The sequence below is a fragment of the Cygnus atratus genome, chromosome 8, assembly GCF_013377495.2.
Source record: "Cygnus atratus isolate AKBS03 ecotype Queensland, Australia chromosome 8, CAtr_DNAZoo_HiC_assembly, whole genome shotgun sequence".
Lineage (NCBI taxonomy): Eukaryota > Metazoa > Chordata > Aves > Anseriformes > Anatidae > Cygnus > Cygnus atratus.
In genome coordinates this window covers 22,020,680-22,038,052 of record NC_066369.1, presented here as the reverse complement: position 1 = coordinate 22,038,052, position 17,373 = coordinate 22,020,680, and the positions used below count along the sequence as shown (strand labels likewise).

At 67.5% G+C, this 17,373-nt stretch overlaps 3 protein-coding genes across 3 annotated transcripts; 1 reads left to right on the top strand and 2 right to left on the bottom strand.

The window, feature by feature from the left end:
* Positions 1-113: 113 nt before the first annotated feature.
* On the bottom strand, positions 114-7,083 carry B4GALT2 (beta-1,4-galactosyltransferase 2). Its single transcript, XM_035538048.2, has 7 exons — positions 6,988-7,083; positions 4,142-4,528; positions 3,611-3,846; positions 3,331-3,521; positions 2,954-3,076; positions 1,507-1,611; positions 114-1,387 (listed from the first exon to the last, which is right to left on the bottom strand). The coding sequence occupies exons 2-7, from the start codon at positions 4,455-4,457 to the stop codon at positions 1,237-1,239; spliced, it is 1,122 nt and encodes a 373-aa protein (XP_035393941.1). The 5' UTR covers positions 4,458-4,528; positions 6,988-7,083; the 3' UTR covers positions 114-1,236.
* A 2,414-nt stretch (positions 7,084-9,497) lies between these two features.
* Positions 9,498-14,312, bottom strand: ATP6V0B (ATPase H+ transporting V0 subunit b). The gene is made up of 8 exons (XM_035537600.2): positions 14,160-14,312; positions 12,581-12,629; positions 12,103-12,186; positions 11,625-11,702; positions 11,001-11,070; positions 10,738-10,789; positions 10,180-10,370; positions 9,498-9,806 (listed from the first exon to the last, which is right to left on the bottom strand). Exons 1-8 carry the CDS (start codon positions 14,224-14,226, stop codon positions 9,780-9,782), a joined length of 618 nt encoding a protein of 205 aa, XP_035393493.1. The 5' UTR covers positions 14,227-14,312; the 3' UTR covers positions 9,498-9,779.
* A 132-nt stretch (positions 14,313-14,444) lies between these two features.
* On the top strand, positions 14,445-17,225 carry DPH2 (diphthamide biosynthesis 2). Its single transcript, XM_035537635.2, has 6 exons — positions 14,445-14,678; positions 14,777-14,889; positions 15,360-15,580; positions 15,708-16,346; positions 16,482-16,667; positions 16,764-17,225. The coding sequence occupies exons 1-6, from the start codon at positions 14,538-14,540 to the stop codon at positions 16,892-16,894; spliced, it is 1,431 nt and encodes a 476-aa protein (XP_035393528.1). The 5' UTR covers positions 14,445-14,537; the 3' UTR covers positions 16,895-17,225.
* The last annotated feature ends 148 nt before the right edge of the window (positions 17,226-17,373 follow it).

Genomic DNA, 17,373 nt, shown 5'->3' with positions numbered 1-17,373 from the left:
ACCCCAAATTGTGCCCCCCCAGTCTCCCAACCCTACTGGCTGCAGCAGCTCCAGGGGTGCCTTAAACTGCCCCATCTCCACGGTGACCGCCCCCCCTCCCCAGGAACCCTGTGAACTTTTGAAACTTTTATTAAATACAAAAACCCAGGTCTCTACGACCGAATGCTGCATTCAATGTACGCTCAAAAAAAGGGTCAGACATTCAAATGTACAAAAGTCACCGGTGCCCCTGCTGCCCCGCTGCTCCCGGCCGGCTGCGGGGAGGTGGCAGTGCCCCCGGCCCCACGGAGGGACGTGGGGAGGGACAGGGCACCTGCCCCACATGGCTCCGTCCTCTCCTCCCTGCCCCGGTGCTGGAGGGGTAAAACTGGAGAGCAGCAAGGGCAGAGCCAGTCCCCGTCACCTACAAACGGCACGTGGATGGAGGGAGCCATGGGGCAGCCCCCCCGGCCAAGAGGCGCCGTGGGGCTTCGTGTCAACCCGTCCCCTGGAGCTGGAAGGGCTTAACGGGGGGCTGCACAGCATCTGCCTTCAGGGAGGGCAGGGGACACGGCCACCAGCCCCAGGGACACTGAGGCACGGCGAGGGGCTTCTGCTAATAACCAGAGGTCGCTGTTTGGCAGAGCTGAGACCCGGCTCTGAGCACCAGACTAAAGCGGAGGAAGACAGCGAGCCACGTCTGCACGCCGAGCTGTGTGGGCGGCACCGGTGCCCCGATCCTGCCCGCTGGGGAGGCCGGGGCTGCTCCCCCCTCCAGCTGGGGCAGCTCCAGCACTGGTGAAGGGGGAAGCCTGCACCCCGCTTCTTGCAGCACCGGTGGGGACTGGGTGCTGGGCTGCCCCGGGGGCTCATCTCCTCCCTTCCTGGGGTGCAGGCAGGAGCCGGCGTGGGTACGGGGCTCCTCGCCGGGGCTGGGGCCATCCCCTCCTTCTGTGCCGGGAGCTGCGCGCGGGGCAGACGGGCGCTTCAGCCAACACACCGAGTATGGGGCAGGGGGCTTGGAAACACACTGGTGGGGACGGGGGACAAAAGGTTGCGGAAATTCTCAGGACCAACGGGTGGGCTGGGGCACAGCCGTCTCCGAAAGGCAGCAGAGTAGGCAGAAAATATCCCCGTCCAGTCCTTGCCCTGGGGCTGGGGCAACATCCACAGCGTCCAGCCAGCCCCGGCGCAGAGCCGCTGGCCACCCAAGGGTGTGAGCGCCAGCCCCGCACAGCTCTGCCTGCTGGGCAAGCGCTAGCCCCGGGCCAGGCGTGGGGGCGGCTTGCCGATCTCCACCGTGATGTTGGTGTACATGGGCGCGCGCGACACCTCCACCAGCCGGTACTGCAGCGAGCTGATCCCGTCCCGCTTCATGGTCATCTTAGTGTTCTGGATCTTGGTGAACCTGGTGGGAAGAGGAGCGGGATGAGGCAGGGGAGAAGGGGAACGCCTGCTGTGGGGGGGCGGCGATACCTTGGCGGGGTGGGCAGGGCGAGGTGACGGCCACAGGCCCCTACAGCTCACCTCTGCGGGTTGGGCTCGTTGTGTTTGTCACGTTCGTGCTTGATCATGCGGTACCTCCCGATGCGGATGTCGGGCCTCGACACCTTCATGCCGTTCAGGGAGATCCTGAGGGACAGGAGCAGAAGGGGATCAGCGCACGCCCAGACCCCAGGGGAGGACATCCTCCCAGGCTGGAGATCCCCGGGGCCAGCCCTCACCAAAAATAAACCTGTCCCTAGCTAAGCAAGAAACAAGGCTGCGCTAAGCCTGCTCTCCGCTGGCCAGAGGGGAGCAGAGCCAGGCCACAGCTGGGAACAGTGCCCACAACCAAGGATGCTGCTTGCTCCACAGCAGTGCATGCCCGAAGCAAGCACCGCCAGCTCCAGGTGACCCCCAGTGCTGCGGGCACTCGCTGTGCTCAGCCAGCGCTAAGCAAACACCGCTATTCCCCCACCGCTCCAAAGCCACTGCTGTTTACATTCTCCAAATGCCGGCGGCCCTGCCCTTCCCTTCATGCAGCATGACTCTGGCCTCAATTGCTTTTTCTGTCTGCACAGCCAGCAGGTGGGGAGAGATTTTCTTCTCCTAGAATAGTTCATTTAAAGTTGAGAGGCCAAGTGGGAGCAGGAAAGCTGGAGAGATCCCAGCTCACGGAGAGAAGCCTCCCCTCCTCCCAGCAACACAACTGCGCTCGGACCTGAAGAGGAAGCAAGCTGAAATTCAGCGGCTAGGGCAGCCGAGCGGTGGCACGGCCCCCTGAGGGCCCCCTGCACGCTTTTAGGGCTGCCTAAACCTTGCCGAGAGCTCAACACGCTGCACCTCGTCTCCCCTGGGACCGCTTGTCTGGGCCGGTTACTTCCGGAGGGGAACCGTGCCCGCTGCCTGTGCGCACAGCACCTGCGAGGGGTTCTCAGCTCAGGCCGCCCTCAGAGGCTGCTGTGCACCATCGCCACACGCCGCTCCACTTCCAGCACGGCCGGGCAGCGTCGTGGGACACGCTGAAACAACGCTGAAGCTCTCCGGCTCCTGCACTCAACAGAGGGAGCCGCGGTCCTGCACGCGGATCTGCTGCGGCCTGCCGGCTGCCGGCAGAAATGCCCGTTGTGGTGCTGAGCAGCCTCTACGGAGCCACTTCCAAGTTTTGCATCCTGATCCCAGCCTGGAACAGAGCCCGCAGGCAGGCTTCCCCGCTCACGTGTCTCAGCTGGCTTGAAACTGCAGCTTGCTGCCCTCAAAGAGCAGGAGGAGGGAGAGGAGGCCGGGCCCCCCCGCGCCAGGTAGGCTGACCCCCAAGGGCTGGCCAACAGTCCGAGCTGTGGCACCAGCGTGACAACTCCCAGCCCTGCCAGCCTGGAGGGTAATTAAACTCCTCCCTGTGGTGTGGCGGGGACCCTCCTTGCACGTCACGTATGTCCCAGCACACACCGGTAAGCCCTGAGCCGAGGCTGGGTAAGGGGTTGGCACCTACCGGTTAAAGATGTCGTCGTCCTCTCCTCCCCAGCCCCAGTACTCGTTGGGAAAACCATTGATCTTCAGGAACTGGGATTTGCTCAGGCCAGAGACACCACCGAAGTAGCCAGCGTAGGGCAGCCTGCAGGGTGAGAGTAGAGAGATCAGGGAACAGGGCCAGCCCCACAGGGTCCCCCAGACACAGGGACAAGCACCAGCCCCTCCAGTGACACCCTCTCGCGCAGGGCTCCGTGCCCTCTGCCATCCCATGTCCACAATTTGAGCCAATGACCCCGTACCTGCTCCAAGCAATAACCACACAGGAATCCCCGGCTTTATCCCCACGAGGCCCCCCAGCCCCTGCCCCCAAAACACCACAGTCCCTCAGGCACCCACCTGAACCCAAACTTGTCCATGCCAACGGCAAAGTGCCGCGGCTGCTCGTAGCAGCGGTACAGGTTGCGGTCATCCATGGGGATGAGGTCCACGTCGCTGAAGATGAAGCAGTCGTACTCCTCGTCGTCCTTGAGCGCCTCCAGGAAGCCCACGTTGAGCAGCTTGGCCCGGTTGAAGGTGTCCTCGCCGTACTGCAGAGCAGGGCACGTGGCCTCAGAGCTCAGTGACGCCTGCACGCCCCCCACGGCCCCGCCGCCCACCTCGCCCCCGCCCTACAGACCTGGTTGATGATGTAGATGCCGTAAGCCACCTTCTGCCGGCGCAGGATGGGGTGCAGGTAGTGCAGCCAGTACTTGAGGTGGTGCTCGCGGTGCCGGAAGGGGATGAGGATGGCCACCTTCTGCCGGGGCAAGCAGTCCGGGGGGGTGTACTTGCCGCCCTGGCGCACGTCGGGGTTCTCCCGCTGCACCCGCTCCATGCTCATGGGGGAGCTGAACTCGATGAGCAGGCGTCCGACTGCACGAGCGAGGGCAGGGCGATGCCAGCAGCACGGGACACAGGACAGGTCACGGTCACCCGCTGCTCCCAGCAGGGCCAGCGGAGCAGGGAGGGGGACCCGCAAGGGGGAGCGGCACTGCCGAGGACAAGGGACTCCCAAAACCTCTCCCCCGTATCAGCAGCGACCAGCTGCCTGGTACCAAGCCTTGGGTTTCTCCAGCCTGGGACCACCGGGAAGCCACGCTGAGCGCCCAGGGAAGGGGACACCCCCCGCCAGCACCCAGCTGCCCCGCTCTCACCCCGCACACCTCACCTAAGCCGGGGGGCGTCTCCTGGCAGGGCTGCAAGGGCTTCTCGGTGACGGAGCGGTTGGTGCTGGGCTTGGCGCTGGGGGACGGGGGCTCAGCACCGGCTGGCCCGTAGCTGGGGGCGGTGCTGTTGGGCCGGGAGGAGTTGGAGAAGGGGTGCGCGCGCGAGGCGTTCCTGGCGTTGAAGCGGCTGAAGAAGTCCAGGTGCTGCGCGTAGACGTCGAAGTAGAGGATCATGATGATGACAAAGTGGAGCAGGCAGAGCAGCAGCACGGCCTTGCAAATCCTTTCCAGGGTCACCCCCAAGAGCAGCCTGGTCATCTTCCGGGCACGGGCAGGCGGACATGTGCGCTCAGCGGGGCAGGGGGGCGGCTCCAGCCACAGTCCCGATCCTGCCGAGACACCCCGTGCTCAGGATGTGGCCGGACACAGCCCCGCTCCGCCAGCACCGCCCAACCCCAGCCCCGGTGACAGCAGGGCCCGACAGGGACTTGGAGCCCCTGCTCTGACGGCACAGCCACGAACGCACGAGAGGGACTAGGGACAAGCACAAATCCGGAGGGCAGCGGGGTCAGTGCCACCCAGCAGAGCAGAAACAGACCCCAGCTCCGTCCGTTTCCTGCCCAAACCGGACACCCCTCTGCCCTTGGCTGCTCCTGCCCCACGTCCCCTCTCCACGCTGTCCCTCCTTGCCTTCCTGTACCCACAGCACCCAACACTTTCCCACCAGGGCAGCAGAGCACAGGGAGGTGTCCCCTGGCTACAGCTCCCCTGCCCCATTCCCAATGGGGATACCCCAAAAGGAGCTGCAGAGAGCCCCACCGAGGCTGGGACCCTGCAGAAGGTCACACACCAAAACGCCGTCAGTCTGCAGAGTCCCAAAGGCACTGCAGGTGCCCCCAGCAGCCACTCCTGCCCAAGGCACCGCATTCCCCTGCTCCCCATCCCCAACTGGCCCAGCACTGGTTCCGAAATAGGGCCGGCAGCAAGTGCCGTGCTGTCAGGGCGCTGAGCGGAGCCAGCAGCTGCAGGCAGACACCGAGCCAGGAGGGAGCACGTCCCGGGCAGGCAGCCCCGAGGGGTTCCTGCTGCCTCCAGGGGAGTCCAACTTACAGCAGCGTGGCTCCTCTCTCCTCCTGCTCCTGCTGCCGGGGCCCCCCAGGACACCGTGCCCAAGGGAGCTGCCAGGGTGCCCTTATCTCACACATGACACCTGGAGCCAGGCCAGGGCTCTGCTGGGAAGGTGGCCGCGAGAGGCACCGGAGCTCCCTGGCAAAGCCCCGAAAACTCCTGCCCTTTCCAGCCCTGCAGCACGGTGGCACGCCTTGGAGGGGACACCCCAATCCCTCCGTGCCCCCCCAGCTCCCACGCAAGCTGCTAGGACAGGGGCACGCAGAGTGGGCAGCAAGGCCCTGGAGACCCTGGACCAGGCTGGTGCCACGGCAGGGACCCCGGGAGGGTTGCAGCAGGCGGGGAGCCGCGGCAGGGCCCCCCAGCAGGAGCGCAGTTAGGACCCGAGGGTGCTGGCACCCAGCCCGGGGCCTCAGGGCCAGCCCTGCAGCAGCTGCCAGCCCCGGCTGGCTGGGGGGCCTCCCGGGGAGCGGCAGGCACGGGGGACACGGGGTGGGAAGGAGGAGCGGAGCCGAGGTGCGAAGCGGGTCCCCCCCTGCGGGACACGCCAGGACCCCGACCTTACAGCCAGTCGCTTCCTAGGAAGCTGCCCTCCGTGCTCAGGGCGCGAGGGAAGCCGAGCGCGGCGGTGCCTCCCAAACCGTCCTGCGAGGAGCAGAGCCCCGGGCGCAGCCGGCTCCCCAGCCCTGGGGGCGGGCTGCTTGCTGGAAACCTCCCCGAAGCACAGAGCCTGCGGGAGGCTGGTCTATGGAGGCGCCTGGCAGCACATGGAGCAGCAGCAGCAGCAGCAGCAGCATCTCGACAGGCAGATGGGGAGGAAGAGGCAGCGCTGGGAGGGAGAAGGGCAGGTTTTCGGGAGCCGGGCCTCTCCTCCACCAGGCAGCTCGCGCTGCTGGGGGAGCGCGGCGCTCCCCACGCCACGAGGGCTGGCGGCTGGCTCGACGCGAACAAAAGCAGAGCACTCAGTTTAACCGCAGCCACGGGATGCTGCGGAGGCCAAGAGCACAAGCAGACTAAGAACGCGAGCGAATCCCTGGCAGGAAGGTCTGTCGGGGCCATTAAACATGATGTAACCCCCTCCGTGACGAGAGGCCAAGCGCTACCGGCGTGACCTGCCCTCACGCCTCTCCTCGAGCACCCACCCCAGCGTCACACGCGCCTGCAGCGATGGGGCCAGCTGTGCCTGCTTCGCAGGCACGGGCACAGGGGGCAGGGGGGGGGCTCCGTCCCTCTCCTCCCAGCCCCCCAGGGACCTGCAGGAGAGGGAGGCGCAGCAGGACCTGACGGCCCTGGTGCCGCCCAGCCCAGCCCCGGCCGCGGGGCCAGCTCGGAGAGCGAGCGCGTTGAGCAGAACCGGCCCCCCCCAGATCCTCCAGGAACTCCCCGGGCAGCCGGGACCGAGCCCACGGCGGTGCGCTTCCTCCCGGAGGGGGCTCGGGGAAGCTTTCAGAGCTGAGCAGGACGGGCACCGCCGCTGCGCCCACCTCCCCTGGGCGGCCGGGCCCGGGGATCGGACCCCTCCGCGCCCAACACGGCCGCGCACCCCCGGCCCCGCACCGGCCCCCCCGTTCCCAGCCCCCCCCGGGGCCTCCTCCCGTGCCTCGGGGCCCGCGGCCGGGGCCCTCCCGCGGCGTGGGCCTGCACCTCCCGGGGCTGGGCGCCGCGGGGAACGGCTCCGCCGCCACCCACCCGGCCAGGCCGCGCCGCCCCGCTCGCTCACCCACGGCGGCCGGGGCCTCGCTTCAGCCCCGCCGGCCCGGCGCGGTCAGCGGCCCCCACCGCCGCCTCCGCCTCCCCCGGCCGCCGGCCCGCGGGCGCCCATGCCGGGGCTGGGGGGGGGAGCCCCGCCGGCCGGGCCCCGCCGCTCCGCACCGCCGAGAGCCGCAGGGACACGGGCCGCGCCCGCACGCCGGCTCCGCCCGCCGCCGCCGCCGCACCGGGAGGGGCCGCCCCGCTCCGCCCCGCTCCGCCCCGGCGGGGACGGGCCTGGGCCGCCGCCGGGCCGGGAGCGCCGCGGTTTGGGTCCCCCCCCCCCCCCGCCGTGGCCCACCCGCAGCCTTCCCCTTCGTGCCAGCCCCTCCGGGCCGCTCCGCCCGGCTGCCCACCCGCCCCCGGGGCTTGCCCTCCTCTCCGGCCCCTGAGGAACCCTTTTGGCCCCGCTCCTGCCCCGCGGCACCCACCCCACGAGCCCCGGGCGCAGCCGTCCCGCTCCCGCCCGCGGCTCTCGGCGTGGTTCCAGGGCGGGGGGCGTTTTCCCCTTAAAAAAGCGTGCCCCGGCTCCCGCTGCTGCTCCTATAAACGAGGCGAGGTGCAAGGCGTCGGGCCCCTTTCGGAGCTTTTCCTCCACGCCCGAGCAGGGGGGATTCAGCACGCACGGAGCGCCGCCGCACACCCGGGAGAGCGGAGCGCAGGGCGCGCTCGCCTCGCCCCGCCGGCTGCAGGACGGGGGCCGTGGGCCACCGCCAGCCACGCCAGCCCTGGAGGGCCTCGAAGTAAATACGCGGGTGAGCCTGCAGCAACGGCCCCCGTCACGGCCGCGATGCACGCGGGCGTGATCGGGAGGGCAGGAAAGCATCTCGCAGCGGGAGGCTCCTAACAGCCGGCGGATGCCCAGCAAGCCAAGCCGAGGCAGGGCAGTGCCCATCGCTGGCCGACCAAGCGGACAAGTCTTTCAACAAGGAAGGTGCTTAACTCGCAGAACAGCTCCTCCGCCGCCAGCGCAGGCTGCTTCCCCCGGCACCTCCTTCCTGGAGGCGGCTCCGCCAGGGCCCACCAGCTTGGTGCGCAGCCCCCAGCCCCACGGGGCCACCGCCGCGGCCGGTGGGAGCAGGGCGTGCGTGCAGTAAGAGCCTCTCGCTTCGCACCTCCTGCTGGCTCCCTCAGGCTGCATCCTGCCCCACACGAGCACAGGGCAGCCCCGCAGCACAACCACCCCTGCGGTGAGCTGCTGCGGCGTCTGGAGAGGGGCACAGGGGGCTGCGGGGCTCTGCTAGGTTTGCCCCAACAGTCTTCCTGCCCCCGGGGGGTGGCATTGCTGTCCAGGGGGTAGCTCGGCCCCAGGGCCACCCCTCCATAGCGCAGTACAAGCGGGCTGGAGGGCTGGGCACGGCTTGCACTAGATGCAGAGCCAGGCCACAGCAGGACCAGTCCCACCATCTGCCCACAGCACAGAGATCCCAGGTGAGCCCAAGGTCCCAGAGCACACAGGACAGCGTGGAGCAGAGCCAGGACACCAGCAGACCTCAGAGAGGCGGAGCAGAGGCAGCTGCCCTACTCCAAGGGCAAAAAAAAGCAGTAGGTACGAATGCTTCCCAGCTCCAGCAGCCCTGCCCCTGCCCGTTGCACCCAGGTGAGAAGAGACGGGCAGCTCCCCGAGTACGCGTGCGCCGCCGCGGAGCGCTGGGTGCTGGGGGCAGACGCTCCCCCTACAAAGGTGTGCTCAGGGCACAGCGGGACGAGGCCCTCGTGCCGGATGCAGCAGACCGCAGAAGCATCGGCTCTGCAGAGCGGAGGCAGGAAGACCTTGTTCTTCCCTTCCCCCAGGCAGCACGAGAGCTGCAGGCCCAGCTGTCCACAGCCGGCTTCCCCACGCCGCATCCACCGCAGGCAGGCAGAGGGGAGCAGAGCCGGCACGCCGCGTCCCCACCCCGGGACCTCTGCCAGGCCCCCTGGGACTGCGGCCCGTGGGGCACAGGCAGAGCGGAGAGCCCCAGCGCGCAGCGAACACAAGGTAGCTGGCGGGGATATGGCCTTCAGGTGGCCCAAGCTTCGTTTCTCTGCCCTCCTGGTGCCCCCCCAGCTGCACGATGGGGGTACGGACACCGCAGGCAGCAGCGTTACGCTCCCTCCCCGTGCTGAACTACCTGGACGGGAGCCGAAAGGCCCAGCCCAGCTTGTGCCTGTGCCTCCAGCGTGGGGCAGCACCGGTGCTGGTAGCAGCCTGGCAGAGCCAGCGCGGAGCTGCCTGCTCCAGCAGCCTCCTACTCGCAGCGGGGCAGAGCTCTGCGTTCCCACAGCCCAGCAAGGGAGGCCCCTTGCAGGCTGAGCGGGTGGCACGGTTAACGTGGGGACGCGCGGCCTTTTCCCCGTGTGGGGTGGTGCCACCGGGCTCCTGGAGCAGGGCAGGGACTTTGCCAGCAGCACACGCGGCAGGGAGCCTCCGAGCACGGGCTCAGCTCTCCCGTGAGCCTCCCCAGGCACGCGCAAAGCGCAGGAGGAGCTGCGCCCTCGGACGAGAACCATATTTATTTCACGGACACAGAATTGCACTGGTGATCGATTCTACGCACACCGGGGACACGCAGCAGCACGGCCCCGCCGGGCCAGGCCGCTGGGGCAGAATTCACACAGATACTTGTTTCTTCCGAGGGGCCGATCGGCGGGATGGGGCTCCACAGCCGGGCTCCCGCTCCTGCTGCGGGCCAGCTCCCGCCCCAATCAAGGATAGAAACATTAAATAAGTATATACAGCACCTCTTGGGGCGGGCTGGAACAGGCTGGGTGGGACAGGGCTCAGTTGCCCATTTTTACTTTAGAAGTCTGGAAGGAAAGGAGAGATGTTAGAGCGTGCCCTACAAACCCCAGCCTAGCACCTTAATGCCACCCAAGCACCCCAGGACTGCCCCAAGGCTGCAGGCAGCTAACTGGCCCCACACCAGTAAGCCATGAGCACTGCACAGGGCGCACCCACGGTGACACCCTCGGTGACAGTTGCTCTTCGGGCCATCTGAAGAGCTTCACTGCCACCCAGAGGCACGGCGCCCCGTGGGGACAGCTGTCACCCCAAACTTCTTGAGCAGCCTCGGCTTCACAATGCAGAGGACCGTGCTGGAGCCCAGGTGTGTTTGTCTGTCACCCAGGGTGACAGGCACCTTGTGCTCTCGTAAGCGCCGAGGCCCCAGGAGGCAGGTACCTGCAGGATAGCGACGATGACCCCGAACAGCCCTATGGCACTGCCAAAGATCTCCACGATCAGGATCTTGACGAAGAGGCTGGCGTTCTGGGCATCAGCCAGGGCAGCCCCGCTGCCCACGATGCCCACGCACACTCCGCAGAAGAGATTGGACAACCCCACGGTCAGGCCAGCCCCGAACATGGAGAAACCTGCGAGAGACGGACACTGCAAGAGCAGGGGATAACCTCCTTCCTCCTGCAGCCGGGGCGTGCAGAAGCAGCAGCAGCTCTGCCCAGAGACAGAGGGAGAACCAAAGCTGGGAAGTGGCTAGAGAAGGTAACCAAGCAGCCACTTTGGGGCAGAAGAGGCGCGCCTGCTGTCCAGGGCAGCAGGAAGAACCCTGGCATCGTTCACACAGGGCTGACAGGCTCGGTTTGGATGGAGCCTGTTGGACTGAAGGCGGTGGGGCAGGTGAGCTGGGCCCTGCAGTCCCACAGCGAGGGCAGAGGGAGCAGCAGGAGGCTGTGGTGGGAGGGAGCCGAAGCTCACAGCAGCATCACCAGGGGCAGTCCTTACCTGCATGGTAGTTCCTGGCTCCAATCGTCTCTGGGGTGACTGCAGAGAAAGGCTGAGAGAAAGGACGGGGCCTGGGTTACCCGCGTGCCGCCCCGTCTCGCCCTTCAGGCTGCACAGCGACCACCCCACAGACCGCCAGCCCAGGGGCTCCCAGAGCCACGGCAGCACCCCAAGTCCCCGGAGGGCCACTGCTCACATCGCGGGCCCCCGTCCCCCTGCCCGTCCCCACCGTGGCCCTGGGGCCAGCCCAAGCCCTCCCGTACCTCGGCCATGTTGCTGATGACGATCGCCATGATAATCCCGTAGATGGCCACAGCCTCGCAGAAAATGATGCTGCGGGAGAAAGGCAAAGTCTGACCACAGCGTCCCAGGCTCTGAAACCCCACCCCAAGCAGCACGTTTCACTTCATGCCCAGCCAGACCCCTCCACAGCCTTCTCTGAGCCTGCCCCACTGCTGCCAGGGGCGGAAGGGCAGCCCAGACCACCTCTCACCCAAGGGAGAGCTGCTAAGCACGCAGGCTGCGTGCTGGTCGTGCTGTGCCACCCCAGAAACCTGTGAGAGCCCTGTGGGAAGCGGGTCCCGGGAGCCCTCCCCTCCGCCAGCCCCTTCTGGGAAGGGCTGTGCATGGCCTGGGGAGCCCCTGCCTAGGGCAGGATGCGTGATCCCCGGGTGTTTGTTTTGAACACACTGGGCTCATTCAGCGCGTGATATCACACCACTTGTGACCCTCCAAAGCAGTACTCTGCCTCCTTTAGGGCTCTTTGTTTTGAAAGCAAACAGCAGCAGCAGCTCAGCAAGGAAGGGCCTGCCGGCAGCACCCGGTGAGAGACAGGGTGCGGGGACTGCCCTGCCCAGGTGAGGCACGAACCCCAGCCCCACACGTACCTGACCAGGTTCTTGGTTTTGATCCGAGGGGCTTTGACTCCGCCACCGATGATGCTGGAACCCGTGATGTAAATCCCCCTGCGGCAGACAAGGGTGGTTGGAGGAGGGCCTGGCACTCGCTGAAGGGCTCAGGAGGAAAACCAGGATCTTCCAGCTGAGCAAAGAATCGGGCATGCAGCTGGGGCACACTGCGGACTCAGCCCCGGGGCCCCGGATGTCCCAGGCACTGCCAGCTACACCAGCACAAGAGCTGGGGCACAAGAACAACCACCGCACGGCCCCCAGAGATCACGGGACGTCCCTGCCTCTTCACACCCTCGCAGCCCGCCAGGTAGTCTGCCCAGACGCCCCGGAAGCCCAGCCCCATGGCTCCGCACACACACGCTGTGCTTCCCCGCCCCGCTGCAGGAATCCACAGCATACGCGCAGCTACCCGGATGGGACAGCGGGAGCCCGCTGAAGAGCCAGCCCCACTCACCAGGCAGCGCCCACCACGGACAGGGAGATGGCCAGGCCAATGCCCAGGTTGGACCACATGTAGGGAGAGGTCTCCGTCAGGAACCTGGGCAGGAAGAAACACCCCGTGTCAGCACGTAGGCACAGCCCCCCAGCCGTGGTGCACGGCCCCAGAACAGGCGCTGGGCAGCCCGTCCCGCCCACCACACAGCCCAGGACGGGCTGGGCACTGCCAGACTGAGGGACACAAGAGCACCCAGGCTGCAGTCACTGAGCCGCAGCACCCTGGGCAGGAGCAAGGGCAGCTGCAGCAGGGCGAAGTCTACGCCTCTCGTGGAGGGGACGCCCTGCCCGCTGCAGCTCTCGCTCCCCCGGGACACGGTGACCGCTGCCTGTCACTTGAGAGCAAGCGCTGCTGCCACCAGGCACTGCCACCAGCCGCCCTCCTCACGCAGCCCCGCGCTCGGCGGGGGGGATGCCGGTATTTTTGGGGAACTCACCAGGCCACATCGAAGCGGAAGCCCAGGTCAAATATTGTGTAGCAGATCCCTGGAAAGCAAGAGCGACAGGAGAACCTTCAGACAGGCATCAGCTGTGCTGCCGCTGCCTCCCCACCTGCTGGGGCCCTGCAGCTGCTGGGCAGAGCAGGACATGGCCCAGGTAGAGGCGAGGAGCACAGCACGCAGGAGGGTTTCTGGCAGGACTGGGTGCACGGTGCCAAGGGGCAGGGTGCCCCTCACACCCCAGCACCTTCTCCATCTGCATCCCCCAACGGCTCAGCCCCGCAGGAGAGCCCCAGCACCGGGCGGTGAGCTCCTCTCTGTGTCACAGCGGGGACGAGGAACGAGGCTGTGCCCTGACCCGTCATCACATGCTGCTCTGTCACCGTCCAGCCAGGGTCTGTTCCGCTCCCGAGGAGCCCATAAATGACAGCAGCTGCAGTTGACCCCCTGCCCTCATTTTTCCAAGGCTGGAGATGCATCTGCTGAGCTCAGAGTTTCCTCCAGGACTAGCCATTTTCAGAGCCATTTGCACTCCAACGCAGGCAGCAGATATCAAAGCACAGGCTCTAACACAAGCCCATCTCCCGTGCCGAATTGTGGCAGGGAAGCCAGCAGCACTGAGTTGTTTGCACCCAAACCTTGCCGTGCTCTGAGCCCACTAGCAGTGGATGGGAAACACAGCTGCAGACCAGGAGATTTGCTCTTTACATGACTCACAACTAGAAAAGAGACTGTGACCTGGCTCTGCTGAAGAGATAACAAGTGTCACACTGCCCGTGCTGTGCCAGATAGGGGGTTAACAGGCACCAGGAGGGCACACAAGTGCCGCCACCACCCCAAAACGGGAAGCAGTAACTTCGGGAAGCAGCAACGCTGGTCACTGCTCCCGTCTGAGGAACAGGAGCGGCCCCCAGGAGCACACACACAGAAATGAGGAACAGTGCTGCAGCCACGGAGCGAGGCCGCACCCCTCCCGCACGCCTGCAACCTTCAGGGCCGACAGCTTCAGCACTGCCAGGGCCAGGCCCCGCCAGGCTGGCACCGGTTTGTGTTATGGGTTCGCTGCTGGCGGAGCAAGGAACCGAACCCAGCCAGCCTCAGCCACCCCCTGCCCCGGGAGCCGGGCAGAGAGGAGCTGCATCCAGCTCGGGGCGGCTCCGGGGGGCACCTTCTGTCTCCTCAGCAGCGGGCACAGCCTCGGGTTCGCGTTACGAGGGAAAAGGGGCGAAAGACGTGAACGATCCTTTCCTGCGAGCTCCGGTTACCAGCCCCTGCGTGATCTGGAGAGCTGCGGGGCACCGGGACGGGGCAGCCTCTCCCCCGGTGTCCCCTCATCCTCACGCCGAGCTGGGAGCCAGGTCCCCGCCGCCCTGCGCTCACCTCACCGGCAGCCCCGAGCACCGGGTGCCCCGTTCCCATCCCCCCACAGCCCCCTCACGGCTCCCAGCTCCCCAGGCCGCCCGCACGGCCCCCCCACAGCCCCGGGCCCCCTCACGGCCCCGAGCCTCCCTCACGGCCCCCCCACGGCCCCGAGCCCCCCTCACGGCCCCCCCACAGCCCCCTCACGGCCGCTCACCGACGCCGAGCAGCGTGCCCCAGAAGGCCAGGCCCAGCCCCGAGTAGAGCAGCGCGAGCCCCGTCATGGCGGCGGCGGCACCGAGCGGCACCGGCGGGGCGCGAGCAGCGTCACCTGACCCGACCGCAGCGCCCCGCCGGAAGGCACGTGACGCACCCCCCCCCCCACACACACAAACCTATTGGCTGCGCCGCCGGACCGCCTCCAGAGAACTACAGAGACCAGAATGCACCGCGACGAGCGCTTCGTTCTATTGGCTGTTTGCCTCCCGGGGAGGGCGGGGACGGGCTCCTATTGGCCCCGCCCTGGAAACGGGCGCAGAGGAGGGGGTCCCGCGTGCGCTCCCCCCCCCCCCCCCCCCCCCCCGCCCCGGTCGCCATGGCGACGGCCTTCAGCACCGACGGCGAGGCCGCGCTGCGGCGGGCGCTGGGCCCGGCCCCGGCCCCGCGGGGGGACATCGACGGCTGCTACGAGACGGGCCGGGCGGCGGCCTTCGTGCGGGAGGGCGGCTTCAGGAAGGTCCGGGGGGGGTTCTGGGGGGCTGCGGGGGGCTGCAGGCCGCCCCCCGGTACCTCACGCCCCCCCCCCGGTCCCTCACGGCGCCCCCGTCCCCTCAGGTCGCCCTGCAGTTCCCCGACGAGCTGCTGCCGGACGCGGCGGCGGTGGCGGCCCGGCTGGAGGCGGAGAGCGGGGCCGAGGTGTCCGTGCTGGGGGACACCACGTACGGCAGGTCGGTGTGGGGCGGGGGGGGGGGGCTGGGGGTCCTACCCCGCCTCCACGGGGCACAGCGGGGGCTGTGGGGCTGCTCCTGCCCTGCCTGGGGGGGGATGGGGGCTTGGGACCGCAGCGGTAGCGACGGGAGGGCCAGGACACACAGCCTGTGTGCCCCCCGGTAGGTGCTGGGTCCCCCCAGGCTGGTAATGCTTGGTGTCACCCCCACCCCCCCAATAATGCTGGGTACCCCCCCCCAGGCTGATAATGCTGGGTGTACCCCCCCCCCCCCCGCCAAGTCTGTTAATGCTGAGTGTCCCCCCCCCAATAATGCTGGGTGTACCCACTCCCGGCTGATAATGCTGGGTGTCCTCCCCCAGCTGATAATGCTGGGTGTGCCCCCCCCCAATAATGCTGGGTGTACCCCCCCCCCGGCTGATAACGCTGGGTGTCCCCCCCCCAGTCTGTTAACGCTGGCTCTCCCCACAGCTGCTGCGTGGACGAAGTGGCCGCGGAGCACGTGGGCGCCGAGGCGGTGGTGCACTACGGCCCAGCCTGCCTCAGCCCCTGCAGAAAGCTCCCGGTGCTGCACGTCTTCGGGCAGCAGCCCCTGGATGTCGGGCGTTGTGCAGAGGCCTTCCGGGAGCTCTATCCCGAGCGGCAGAGCCGCGTGGTGGTGCTGAGCGATGTGGTCTATGCCTACGCGATGGGTGAGTGGTAACGCTGGCAACGCTCAGGGCTCTGCAGAGCTGCCGGGGGGAGAGCACCAGGCAGAGGGTTCCCAGGTGCCGTCAGCCCCGATTTCTGCTCTGCACCCGTATTTCGTTCTCCCTTCAGGTGAATTGGAGCAGCGGCTGTGCCCCGAGTACCCCAACGTCGTCTTCTCCCAGGTGGTGTGTGGGGAGCCCCCTGGCCCCGCGCTGCCCGGGGAGGTGCGGCAGTTCGGCCGCCAGTTCCGCGTGGAGGCAGCGGGAGGGCTGCAGGACTGGGCCATGTTCTACGTGGGAGCCGAGGGCCTGGCCCTCACCAACTTCATGCTGACCTGGAACCGCTGCCCCTTCAGCTCCTTCAACCCCGCCACCGGCCGCGGCCGCCGGGAGACCCTCAACGTCAACCGGGCCCTGATGCGGCGCCTCTACCTGGTGGAGCGGGCGCGGGACGCCCGCGTGGTGGGCATCCTGGTGGGCACCCTCGGCGTGGCGGGCTACCTGGACGTGCTGCAGCACCTCCGCCAGCTCCTGCGCCGGGCCGGCAAGCGCAGCTACACGCTGGCCGTGGGGAAGCCCAACCCTGCCAAGCTGGCCAACTTCCCGGAGGTGGACATCTTCGTCCTGGTGGCCTGTGCTCAGAACTCCTTGCTGGACTCCAGCGACTTCTACCGGCCTGTGGTGACCCCCTATGAGCTGGAACTCGCCTGCAACCCGGCCCGGGAGTGGACGGGGAACTACCTCACTGACTTCCGAGACCTGCTGCCAGGTGACAGCCGAAGACCAGCTACGAGCACCCTCCCGGGGAGCGTCACAGCCTGCCTGGAGGCTGCTGTTGCCTCTGTGCTCACCAGGGAGGAGGGGAAGACACAAGCACCGGGCTAACGTTGCTATTTCCCATCAGGTGCCTGCGCGCATGTTGAGCTGCCCCCGGCCGTGCCTGCAGCAGAAGCTGTTCCCGACGTCTCGCTGATCACAGGGGAGATGCGTGCTGCCCGCCTCGGCGACCCCCCGGCCGCCCAGCTGCCCCCCAGCACCTCCCTGGCCTGCAGGGACCAGACTCGGGCCCTCGCGGAGATCAGCCCCGCCGGTTCGTGGTTTGGTTTCATGGTGGGGCCGAGCCCTAGCGCGGGGCAGTGCCGCCTCCCTGCTCCCCACTAACAGCTCCCCCTCTCTCCCCTCCCAGCCTCCTTCCTGGAGTCCCGCAGCTGGCGGGGCCTGGAGCAGCAGCTGGGGAAGACGCCCGTCTCCAAGGCCGTGCAGGGCCGGCGAGGGATTGCCATCGCCTACGAGGACGAGGGCCGCGAGCAATCCTGATGGGGCAGCAGCAGCAGCACCTAGCCAGGAGCAGGGCGGGTGCTGGATGTCGCCTCTCACCGGGTGTTAGACCTGTGAGGGGCTCACGAGGGTCTAGAGCAGGCTCCAGGTAGGGCACACATTGTGTGTGCGCTTCTCAACGCCCACAGCACCCCTGGGCTGGGGAATGGGGCAGCAGCAGGGCCAGGACAAGCCACCCAGGGCTCCCTGCAGTGCCCGGTCCGTAGGAGCTTTGGCCCTATGAGGGAAGGTCACGGCTTCACGGGAGCTGACAGAGCCAGGACTTTGGGCTTGTGGGGGTTCCTGCTGTTAACTAAAGTTCAACTGAAAAGGAGTTGTGAGTGAATTGATTTGTCTTCTAGGATCAAACGCGGGCTGAAGAGTACATGCAGGGGGCCCTGGAGCAAAAACACAGATCACAGACACCCCAGCCGCGATTCAATCACCCCACAGCCCTCAGCTGGGCTCTCCCCGAGGGG

Coding starts and splice junctions, on each gene's coding strand:
- DPH2 (XM_035537635.2), top strand. CDS start 14,538: ATGGCGACGGCCTTCAGCACCGACGGCGAGGCCGCGCTGCGGCGGGCG. Junction 14,890..15,359: donor GGGGACACCACGTACGGCAG/GTCGGTGTGGGG, acceptor CTCTCCCCACAG/CTGCTGCGTGGACGAAGTGG. Junction 15,581..15,707: donor GGTCTATGCCTACGCGATGG/GTGAGTGGTAAC, acceptor TTCTCCCTTCAG/GTGAATTGGAGCAGCGGCTG.
- ATP6V0B (XM_035537600.2), bottom strand. CDS start 14,226: ATGACGGGGCTCGCGCTGCTCTACTCGGGGCTGGGCCTGGCCTTCTGG. Junction 11,071..11,624: donor AAAACCAAGAACCTGGTCAG/GTACGTGTGGGG, acceptor TTTCTCCCGCAG/CATCATTTTCTGCGAGGCTG. Junction 10,790..11,000: donor TCATCAGCAACATGGCCGAG/GTACGGGAGGGC, acceptor CCTTTCTCTCAG/CCTTTCTCTGCAGTCACCCC.
- B4GALT2 (XM_035538048.2), bottom strand. CDS start 4,457: ATGACCAGGCTGCTCTTGGGGGTGACCCTGGAAAGGATTTGCAAGGCC. Junction 3,847..4,141: donor GGAGACGCCCCCCGGCTTAG/GTGAGGTGTGCG, acceptor TCGCTCGTGCAG/TCGGACGCCTGCTCATCGAG. Junction 1,612..2,953: donor GACGACGACATCTTTAACCG/GTAGGTGCCAAC, acceptor CCTGTCCCTCAG/GATCTCCCTGAACGGCATGA.